Source organism: Wickerhamomyces ciferrii, contig 00270 (assembly GCF_000313485.1).
Source record: "Wickerhamomyces ciferrii WGS project CAIF00000000 data, strain NRRL Y-1031 F-60-10, contig 00270, whole genome shotgun sequence".
In the NCBI taxonomy this organism is placed as follows: domain Eukaryota; kingdom Fungi; phylum Ascomycota; class Saccharomycetes; order Phaffomycetales; family Wickerhamomycetaceae; genus Hansenula; species Hansenula ciferrii.
The window spans coordinates 16,326-28,739 of NW_011887470.1; the positions used below are offsets into that span (position 1 = coordinate 16,326).

The window sequence follows — 12,414 nt, forward strand, 5'->3', positions numbered from 1 at the left end:
AATAAAAATGCAACATATTTTTATACATCACTATAGGAGTTGAGTTATTTTCATCAAAAAAAAGTTCTTTTGCATATTTATGAATACATGTGTACATGATGTCATCCAAGACAATCATACATATATCATAGACACAGAATCATAGATTATTTTTGGTTTATTGCATTATTATGATAAGCAGTTATTATACCATGAAAATCATGAAGGACACATTAATATAGCGTGTCGATAACTAATGCTTTTTTCCTTTCATGTTTTCATTTTCTAGCTTTATATGCTGAAAGTTTTAAGTTTTATTTGTTTGTTTTTTGAAAGCTCAGCTAAAGTTGATAAATTTACCTACTTTGTTATTTTTATATTATTCAACACCTTCAGTTATATGAGGGTTCATTTAGTTTACTCATTGTTTTATATATGTTTCATAAGGTTATTGATTGTGTTTATATTATAGTTTAGATCCAATTTATTGTATTATATTTAAAATTTTTTATTAATTTAGATTTGCTCAAGTAGAGATCTTAAATGTTAGTGCTGCTATAATTGTATTCAACTGTACATGTTAGAATTTCGACTGCAACGTATAATACTTACAGGCGCTCGTGCAATTCAAATACATATATGTTCATTCAAATATATATAATATGCTTATTTTACATGCTTAAATAATATATAACAATCTATAATATTATAAAATTTGATCTCTCCTACCTCAAACATTCGAAAGATCAACACCACCGATTGCCCAGATTTCTCTTTCATCTTCAAATCTATCTGAGTATAAAGTTTCTTCATCACCACCTGCTGCGATTCTTTCTCTTTCAACACCAACTAATCTAACAGCAACTCTCTTGGTGTAATCACCAATTGATCTCATTTGAACAGTAGTACCAATGACAGTATTAACAGTAGTACCCTTTTCACTTGTTTCTTGGAACCATTTATTGAAACCTTCCATATTTTCATCTTCAACAAGGTTGAATAAGGCCAAATATGCCTTTTCAGCTGCCAATTTAATTGGAATGATAACATCTCTGACACAAGCAAAAACTGAAGGGGCGATAACATCCAATTGAGCCTTGAAAATTGACCCTTTTTGTCTTGAAACAGTTCTAACAACAGTCAAGGACAATCTTCTAGTATCTAATGAATTACTAGCTGGTTTCAATGTTGTGATGGCCAATTGTTTGACTAAATCACTAACCAATGGGAATGGAATATCAAATGGTTCTTCAGAAACTGGTTTAGCTTTTGGAGCAGCCTTTTCATCTTGTAATAATAAAATTTTACCAATGGCAAGAACAGAATTATCACTAATATAAGATGAAGTAGAATTTGTACCGTCAACTAAAGCAGCAACAATTTGTGGTAATAAACCATTGTTGAAAATATGGTCTGGTGCATCCTTCAAGAATGAGTTCAATGTAAGAATTGCAAACTTAGAAGAGTCACCATCATCAAATTTACTGTCTAGAACTTTAGATTTCAAGATATGTAAACCTTCATCAGCTGTTAAGATACGCGATAAAGAACCGACTAATCTGGCATATGCAACAGCTAATTTATCATCAGCTTCAAGAATTTCATCTTCAACAAGATCCAAAATGGAAGTTTTAGAAGACTCACTCATCTTTTCACCAGCTTTGGTAATAACTTCTAATAAGGCTTTCAACATAGCGGTTTTAACACCTGAATTTTCAGCATTCTTTGCACCCATAACTAATTCACTTACTAATGGATCAACTCTTGGTTGATGTTCAATCAAAGTACCTAAGGCTTTAGCAGCTCTCAAACGTAATGTTTCGTTATTAGCATCTGATAATGATTTGACAAAAGTTCTTTGCAGTTGAGGAATAAAAGCACGTAAATATTGTGGAATTTTATCGAAAATGACGTTTAAAGCATATAAGATAGCAGCTTTAACATCACTTGGGAATCTTTCACCAACAACTCTGATTAATGGACCAGTAATTTGAGTTACCAATAATCTTAAGTGAACAACTGGGGTTTTGGAAACAAGATCGGCAATACCCAATGCAGAGACTTCTCTAACATCACTACTACCATACATTAAACCATAGGAGAAAACAGGTAAAATAGAGTTTGCACCTTTTGGTAAAGTGAAACCGTACAAGTCTTGACCTGAAACACCAGTGATTTGTAATGCTTGTTTTGCTGGTTTGACCAATCTTTCCAATGATTCTTTTGGTTGTTTCTTAGTCAAAGCAGCTAAAGCAACAACAGAATGTTTGACAACTTCAGGGTCTTTATCATCAAGTGATAAAATGGATTGAGTCATCAAATCTTGTGTATAGATGCTGTAATCTAGCGTAGATTCACTGAAGAATGGGCTCAAACGTTCATAAATAATAGCACGTTTCTTTGGATCATCACCTTTAATCAAAGCGAGTAATTGTTGTAATAATGGATGTAAACCTTCATCATCTTCGACTGAAAGAATGATCTTATCAAATGATTCTTTCAAAACAGCAGCAGCTTCATCATCAACATCTTCACGGACCAATTCTTTAACTAAAGCGTTAATAACAGTAGTTAAACGTTTATATAAAGCTTTACCAGCAACTTCCGCCATAGATCCAAGAGCACGAGCTCTAAAAGCATCGATAGGTGATTCTAACAATGTAGGAATCAAAATTGGGAAAATAACTTCTGATTTTGTAGTCATGATTTCTTGAAGAGCAGCTAAGGCGTCTTCAGAGTTTGGTGATTCTAATAAGTTCAACAAGTATGGAATAATTTCATCAACAGCAACCTTACCGACAGTGTTTTGGAAAATATCAAATGCTTGAGCAGCAGATTCTCTAACTTGTGGTGAAGGATCAACAAGAGTTGATCTAATAATGTCCACAAAGATTTCTTGATACTCGTAAATTGAATCTTCATTACTAGAACCAATTAATTCATGAACAGCAATGCATGCACCTTGTTTAGCATCTGGATCACTTGTTTGTACTGATTCTTGTAATGTAGGCAATAATTGTGGTAATGCATTACCACCAACACGACGAACCAGTTCACCCAATGTTTGAGCGGCAATTTGACGTTGTTGCTCATCTCTGTTAGCCAAACGACGAATGATGATGTTTGTAAGAGTTGGTAAAATTTCTTTAACTGTACGTGGTGTATTAGCAACAAGTGATTTCCAAATATCAATAGTGGCACTACGGACAGCACCTGAAACATCTGAACGACAAATGAATAACAATGCCAAAACTCTATCACGACGTTCAACACCAAGAACATCAACCAATTGAGTATTAAGAGCACCTGAAAATTCATTTTCTTCTTCAACAAGTTCGTTTTTACCACTGATACCAGTAACTTGGAATAATAAGTCACCAGTAAGTTCAACGGAAGATTGACGAATACGGTGATTGACATCCAATAGACCCTTTTCAAGTTCTGGTAACAACAGATCAATAGCCTTACTAGCATAGTTTTTGACAATTAATCTACCTGCTCTCAATGCAGTACCACGGATACTTTCATCAGTATCAGCAAGACCGTTAAGAATAGCTGGAATGATTTGGGTAATGTAAGGAGCAAATTGAGAACCAAAACAAACTGGAATGAATAATAATAATGGCAAGTAACCTTCACGAGTAGAAGCACGAGTACTTGTTGCACCTTTCAAGATAGTAGGCAATAATTCATCCAATTTACGGATACCAATACCATTGATAACTTCAGCCAAAGCTTGAGCAGAACCCAGACGATCACCGGCTTTAGTTTCATCAGATAAAGTGTCAAGTAAACGTGGGATCAAATATGGGAATTGTTCTTCACCTAATTTCTCAACAAGTGCACCTAAAGCTCTTGCAGCAGTAGCCCTTGTATTTGGAACAGGATCAACCATAGCAATCTCCAATTCAGAAATTAATTGATGTAAGTATGGTAATAAATCTTTAGTATCAACAAGAATAGCCATATTACCAACAATTTGACAAGCTTTTCTCTTAGTGTTGGCAGATCTATCTTTCATACCACGATGAATAACATGAATGATCAATGCTAAAGATGGACCGTCAATATAATGGACGAATTGAGTTTTGATTAATGCATCGAGTGCTTCTTCAGTATGCTTAGTTGGATCACCAATAGCCTTAATCAAAACAGGAACTAATGTTTGAATTTCTGGGTTACGAATAACTTCACCAAATCTTTTCAATGACACATCAGCAGCCTTACGGACTTCCTTATGAGAATCGTTCAAAACACCAACAATTTCTGGAACAATTGTAGATAATGACGCAGATAATTGAGCTGGGTCAAGGTAAGCCATAGAACCTAACAATTCAACTGACCCTTTCTTTGTTCTCCATGAAATTTCATCTAAGTTTTCAATAGCCAAAGGAATCAACTTTTTTACACCGTAACCTGTGGTATTTTGCATCATAACTTTGGCAGTATTTGTTGTTGTATCACGAACTTCCGGAACAGCGTCACCTAAACTCTTCAAGATGATCGGTAAAACTTCAATAACATATGGTTCAAAAAATTTACCCAATGTAGAAGATAAACATTCGAATGCAATAGAAACACTTTCACGGCGTTTTGGATCTTTCTTATCATCAGCAGCATCACTCAAGTTACGAATTATATCAAATTCAGCTAAAGAACTTATACCATAACCCTTTGCCAAACCAGCAATACCATAAGCAGCACCACGTTTACGAGGATTAGTCTTAGCTTCAAAAAGAACTTTGAACAAATGTTCGATGTATCCACCAACTTTTGGTTTGAAAAGGTGAACTAATGGTGCAATAACATCTGAGATAGCCTTTTGAACCCTTTCTGATGGTGTTTCCAAAGTTTTAAGTAATCTGTCAACAATTGTACTGAGACGAGCGTCACTACTTGACAAATGTCTAGCTAATGTACCATAGAGGACAACAACGTTTTCTCTGATTGTTTCTTCAGATTTATCAGTACCCTTGGAAGCCGATAATGCAGATTCAAAAACTGGAATTAAAGTTTCAACAGTTCCAGCACCGTGTGCATCAATAATTTCAATAGCAGCATCTTTGAATTCATCAGCAACAAGTGTTTCTTGATCACCCAAAGCTCTTTTATTGATGATAAAGTTGATGAAGTCAGCAACAAGTTGTTCATCCACAAATAAATCAGCAATGAATTTAAAGGTAGTAGCAATACCATTACGATCTTCCCATGGATCCTTTTGTTCTTGTGAAGTTTTGATAACCAAACCAAACTCATCAAGTAATGGCTCTGGAGGAGTTGCTTTTTCAACATACAAGTTTTGTAATTCTTCAACAACTGATCTGAATATATCCTTTTCAAAGGCCGTTAAGCGAATAGCATCGGATAATGCTCTAGCGACTGAATAACGTAAACCACTATCAGCAACACCTAAAAATGGATATAATGATTTGATAGAATCGAAAGTGACAGATAGTTTGTTTTCCTCCCAAATAGTTGCTGCAATTTCGGCATTGTTCTCATCATTATCATGACAAGAAATCCAGATTTCATTAGAGTATGATAAATCTGATAAATCAAATTCTTGATCCAAAGCTTCTAACACAGTGTTACGAACGAAAGTTTCCGGTGAAAGAGTACCAGCCAAGAATAAATTCAAATCAGCTTCAGAATAATCAACTGAAATATGTTGACATAAAGTTAACAAGGACTCTTTTGCTAATTTAGCTTTAGATGGAAGTTGTAATAGTGATAATAAAACATTGATAATATTTTCACGAGGAATTGTAGTATTCTTGAACAATTCTGCATGTGTACCAATAATTTCAACAGCTAAATGTAATTGTTCTTCTTCTTTATCTTCTTCAACAAACTCTGACTTGGTAGCAGGTTTCTTTGAATTTTGAATAGCAACAACTTTACCTCTTTCAAGAACTTTGGTCAACAATGGTAAGGCATAAATCAAACTGAAATAGTCAAATGGCTGTTGATCAGATAAGAATTTAACACGGAATAATAATCTGGTGATCAATTCTAATAAATCTTCTTGTGACAAACGTTCTTCTGGATTTTTAACTTCGTTAACTCTTAAAGTTGCAACACCCAAGAAAAATCTCAAAGGACCTAATTTTGAGGACACTGCTTTTGATAAGTTTAAAAATGTTTCTATTGGAAAGTAGCCAACAAGCTCAGCAGTGACGTTGAGCGATAAAACTTCTAAAAGTTTATTAACAGCAGTAGCATACCAAATTGATTTACCATTATCAACAAGTTCAACATTTTTAGATAATGCATCAATAATTGTGATACCACGGTACAAATTATTTTGAACTTCTTGAATACGTTGTCTAATATTTGACTCTTTTGATAATTGTTCATTAACAATAGCTTGCTCTTCTTTAGTTAACTTCTTGGTTGCTTGTTGTTTTTTTGAAACTTCCTTTCTCAAACTTTCTTCCCATTTACGAGTTTCATAGTCTTTAGTGTTTTTGTTTTCAACAACATTCTTTTTGTTTTCTAGAACGTTGATAACTAATTCACCTTCTTTAGCTTTGTAAATAGCAAGTTCTTGTTCAGATATCTTGTTCAATCTTGATGAAGATAATCCGTCAACGATCAAGTCATTCAATAACAAAGGAACAGCTGATGGTTCAATGAATGCTAAAGTAGAAGCAGCAGCGGCAGCAGCATGGTAGATACCACTTGAGAGTTTACTTTCTTCATTAGTTGCCAAAACATCAGCAATTTGAGAAACTAGATCTTTGTGGTTCAACTTGACGATTAAACCAGGGTCAATTTGAGAGCCGAGCACCAATGAGATCCAAGAGAATCCAGTATCAACTAATGATTTATGATGTGAAACAATAACAGTATTACTCAAATGTTGGATCAAAATATCTTGTATAACATCCTTAGAATTTTGGAAAAGAGCATGAAGAACTCTAGTAGAGAATGAATAAACATAATTGAAGTTATATTCATCAGACTGTGAGCTCTTGACTAAAGCTTCATATAGTGCACTGATGACTGAATCACCAATGATAAGTTGGTTAACGGCATAAGCATCTGCTAAAAGCTTAAAGTTCAAACGGCGTAACTCTGGTGATGAATCTTTGGATAAGATAAAAGTGATCCATGATTTACCTAAAGCTGTACTTGATTCTTTGAAAGCTTTTGTAACATTGAAAAGGGATTCGACAAACCATAATTTTTCATCTTCTGAAGTGAATTTTGAATAAACTCTTGGATTCAATAAGACTGATGGTTTCTCAGTTTCAGTAATAGTTCTTGAAATAAAAGATTCAGCACCTTCTAAACTTTCAATGCTATTTGCGATCACTGAAACAACATATGGAATACTGATACCTTTGATGTTATTAGTTGGATTGGAAAAAACTTCTTCAGATGCTTGGACCAAAGCTGGGAATAATTCGGTGATAAGTTGAGTTAATGGTTCATTGATCTCTAAGTTCTTTATAGAAGAGCCCAAGTTGATAGCCCATAATCTTCTCAGTTGTAATTTAGCATCTTTCAAACCTTTCAAAACGGTAGCTTTAGCATCTGATGGAATCTCCCAACCATTCTTGACAGGAACCAAAATGTGTTTGAAAAAAGCTGTTAATAATTCATTTAATGAAATTTCATTTTGATCTTTTGAGACGAATGCAATCAACGATGAAGCAACCTTTAATGAAACCTTTTCGAATTTAATTGGGATCAAAGCTAATGATTCTGCAACTAGGGCCTTTTGTTCAGCAGCTGATAATGATTTTAAAGTTTTCAAAAATTCATCAGCAACTTTTAGCAAAACATCTTCAGTTGATTCATAAGCAATAATGACCTTATAAAGGTCCAATGCTAATTCACGAACATTTTCTTTGGAACTTTTGTATGATGAGGTTATTTGGGATAATAATTTTGACTCTGTCAAATATTTTGGCAAGTCATATGATGAAGGTAAAGATTTTAATAAATTTGATGTTAATGGAAGTGCTAAATCTGGAGATCTCAAAATTGATCTTTCTAAACTTGGAAGTAATGACTTTTCAAATTCATCTTGTGACAAAAATTTGTTGAAAAAAGGCGCAAGATCTGAAGCATTTGTCAATGGTGTTTTACTGGCCAAAACGATCTTTTTGTAATATTCATTAACGGAAGTCTTATCTTCATCAGTAAGTTGAGAAGCGTTTTTTGAAATCAAACCTAAGACTGTTATAGCACCCATAGGTAGACTGGTTGAAGTGGTCGCTGATTTGATGTATTTAGAGACTTGTGTTGATGATAATGCAGATAATGCAGATCTTGTTGATTTCAAAATTGATTTCCTTATTCTGTTTTTGTGTCTATCATCTTCACTTGTGAATTGATTGTATAATGATTCGAAAATGAATAATTGTGTAGAAGCAATTTCTTTGACAATCTTTTCAAATAAAATTTCATCGTTTGCAAAGTTAATTAAAATTGAATTAACCCAGCTTGATAAAACAACTAAATCATTAAATGCAACACATATATGCTTTGTAACAAATTTATTGAAAACTTGCAAGAATTTTGGAAGTGAATCTTTGTTCAATTGAAAAGTTTGTGTTAAAATATTGGTTGATAATTCTATGGATTTATTATCCAACAAATTGGTATAATGTCTTAACAATAGACTTTGTATTTCTGTAATTGGTTTTTCTTGTCCTTCTCTCGATTGAGACAAGAAAGACTCGACTTTGTGAAAAGCAGCGATCCTATCTTTATAGGAAGAAAGAAACAAATCCTTCTCCAAAGACGAAGATAGCAGCTCCCATGAAATACTTTCACCAGACATCTATAATTTAAATGTTAATAATTCTATTCAAACGACACATAAAACTATCAGCGCTTCATAGTAAAAGCTGCTTTCAAACGATCAAGACATACAATTGTATGAGTATAACTCAGAATTTTAATGAATCAGGACTGGATAAGCAGATTGAAGTCTTTATCTTGTAGTAATCTCTTGATATTCTATTCGCCTTCACTTGAATCTCTTCATTTTTGCCCTACGCTTTTGCTTGATTCTTCGAAAATTTTGAAAAATCGCGAATGGTCAGCGCAGCACAAAGATAATTTTCGCGCCCAGCACAAGCGCTGAACTTTTGTGAACGGTCAGTGACATTTGTGCCGCGATCTGAAGGTATAAATTTGGGCGTTGAATTTTTTTCAATTTTCTACTTCTTCACGTTGTACTTTTTTCCTTTCCTTATCAACTATTACAGTCGATGAGGATAGGTTATAGTTAATTCATCCGTTGAAGTATCTGGCTGTATGGTTCTTGGCATGAGTCCTTGTGGCTTTTTGTTGAGGGCTTTGGCGGGCGCTGTGGATTGCACCGTGGCCTTTCACCACCTTATAGCGGTGTTTATAATGTACAACTGAGGCTGTTTATAATTGATCAATTATATGTTTATTCATTGTTATACAATTCAATCAAAGTGTAGTACAATTTTACCAACCTCTCCAAGGAATATAGATGTCAACAACTTTATCATCATCATCAATCACATAATAGGCATTGTAAGAATTGGCTGTTATACAAGCATGATTTGGAACAATTTTTATTTTAGTACCAATTGGAATCAATTTAGCATCAGATCCATTTGATGGTTGTAAGATACCATGTTCTTGACTCACTCTATTAACGGCCCATTCACCGTACTTAATATCAACAATGACTTTACCAAAACCTGGAAAATTCGGTGAAACTTCTCTTGATAATGAGATCACACCAGTATTTGTTAGCAATTCACCAACTGGATGTTTTCTTCTTGGATATTGTGATATAACAGATCCTAAAACGCTAACAGCAATATTATCAATGTTAATACAACCAGTCGATGCTTGTTGTAAATCACAAATACTATAATTACCAGCATGGACTTCAATTTGAGCTTCAGTAGCTTTCACTAATTCTTCAACTTTCTTTGAAGTTTCAGTAAACAAATCATGTTCAAGTGAATGAAGAGTCGGAGTAGCTCCAACTGACCCAACCACTGTTTCCAAATCATAATCAGGAACTTTATTTTTCAATACATTTAAACCCTTAACGATGGTTTCTAGTTCTTCAAAGAAATGGGCTTCACTTTCTTCAACTGTTCTTGAATCATATGAATGACCTGCATGAACATAAAGACCAAATAATGACAGTTCTTCACTAGATATGATTTCTGATAAAACTTGACCCAAAACATAATCATCTGAGATACCAGCTCTAGCTGTACCTGCGTCCAGTTTGACAAATAATGACCATGGTGTTTTGATTTCATGTTCTCTACTGAACTTTTTCAATATTTTCAAATGTTCTATGTTATCAACAAGAAGCCTAAAATTTTTAACTTGTTTTTGTAGTTCAACAACTTTCACCAACGTATCTGGTGTAATATTTGGTAGACCATAGACGATATCGTTAACGAAAACATCACCAGTTTGAGTTTGGTGGTTCAAAATTGAAAATGCTTCTTGTAAAGTTGAAACCACAATTGAATCATACTTCTTTCCATCGTACTCTGGTAAATCATATCCCAATTGCTTTCTAGCAATTTCAATTGTCTTATGTGTCTTAACATGTGCACGGAATTTGTAATTTGTTCTTTCAAGTCTTTTCAAAGCTCTTGTTGTGTTGCCATTGATAACTGATTCCTTTATCAACAACGAAGGGGTAGGTATATCATCAACTGATCTACCCTTGTAGTGTGATAACAAGGCTTCTCTGATTTGTGGCTGAGGATACGAAACTAGAGGATTGATGAACGCCATTTTGGAGTACCACTTGTGTATGAAATATTCAAGAATGACTTTACCTAAAGTTCTTTTTCGATCAAGATCCAAAATTAATTTTATAGATTAGTGGCCCCTGGGGCTCGGTATGAAACTTGAAAGTGCACCGATCTTCGTTTTCACTAGAGTGCGGAAGATTCTTAGCTTAACAATGATCTTCTTATACTTCATGTTCAATCTGAAATAGTGGTAAGGCTTGAAGTATCGGGCTCAGACAAGAAACGAGCTACATAACTAGAGATAATTCATAGAAGTTATAAAAGCGTATATGGAAGGCTGAAGCATAAGAGCTGCTTGTTTCAATGGCGCGTGGTACAGGCGTACATGCTTAGGGATATTGCAGAAGTTAAAAGTTAAAACTAGTTATCTCCTGAATTGTTATGTAACTTGTGAGTAGCTTAGCTTCATAGAAGTACACTCATGTATTTTAAATCGCATGATGCGCTACTTTTGTATTCCGTGAATAAACAGTAAACGTATCAATATATGTTAGCATCTAAGACATGTTATATCGTAAGTGCATGCAACATGTATATGGAAATGAGATTTAATTTCACTGAACAGAGATCAGCTACTATAGCTGTTAGAGGTTCATCCGCCATAGATCTGTGTCGGGCGTCAAAATTTCAACTAATTAGCTGGCTACTTCAATGGTTTTCACAAGTTACTTCGTACCCACGATATGTATTATGCACTGAGTCTATACCTCGCGCGTTGATATTAATATATTTTACATCAGTTTGATCAATTATATATTGAAAAGTATATATAGCATCTATGATCGCTGTACAGGAAAATATTACATTAGAGGCCTTAGTCTTGACAACAAATTTTTGATCTTAAATTTATTCAAATTGATTTCTCTAGCTGGTCTCATTAATTTCCAGACAGCTGCCGATCCATAATACATTAATATTATATACATCAAGGACATGATACAATATACTAAAGATAAACAATTGAATCAAAATTTCAAATATGACAAACAGCCTTGATCAAATGTTGATATTTACTACTTTTGAACCAGAGAACATGTAACTATAGAGATACGTATAGTATATATAGATAAATTAAGACTATACATAATACATCATGTTAGAAGTTAAAGGGACAAGTTTGGGGAAATACGCTAATAAAATATTGTGAGTTTTGTTTATACTGACTGTCGATTCAAAGGCCAAAACTTGCATATAGTTGGATACTAGTTTTGTACCTAATCTAACCGATAATTATGAATGACTAGTACATAATATACATCAAGTTGTAATGGCATTCCATCCGAAAAATCGCTAATAATTATATGTATCAACAGATAGTGCTGAAATGTTCTTATATAAATTAGATCGTAAATATGACCACGATTTATAATAATTGTCTGTATTGAGCTATGCACTAGATGTAGTATGAATATATATTCGTATATATTATAATAATATATATTGTAATATAGTACTCGGCCCAAAAATCGAAAATATATTTATAAGCTCAATTAAATATACTCTAGTTATCATTGACGTTCGTGGAACTATCTAAGACGTTAAGTAGTTCTATTATATTACTCTCAATTCTTCTATAAGAACCATTATAATATAACGTAGTTGAGCTATTTAACTGAAGTAAGCTGTCGATCAATATATTGATTGATCAATTACA

At 33.7% G+C, this 12,414-nt stretch overlaps 2 protein-coding genes across 2 annotated transcripts; both read right to left on the reverse strand.

Annotated features, from left to right (window-relative positions):
- Positions 1-709: 709 nt before the first annotated feature.
- On the reverse strand, positions 710-8,773 carry GCN1 (Gcn1p; the record flags this gene model as incomplete). Its single annotated transcript, XM_011273084.1, has 1 exon — positions 710-8,773. The coding sequence occupies one exon, from the start codon at positions 8,771-8,773 to the stop codon at positions 710-712; it is 8,064 nt and encodes a 2,687-aa protein (XP_011271386.1).
- Positions 8,774-9,432: 659 nt separating this feature from the next.
- On the reverse strand, positions 9,433-10,740 carry DSD1 (D-serine ammonia-lyase DSD1; the record flags this gene model as incomplete). The annotated part of the gene is made up of 1 exon (XM_011273085.1): positions 9,433-10,740. One exon carries the CDS (start codon positions 10,738-10,740, stop codon positions 9,433-9,435), a length of 1,308 nt encoding a protein of 435 aa, XP_011271387.1.
- Between the last annotated feature and the right edge of the window lie 1,674 nt (positions 10,741-12,414).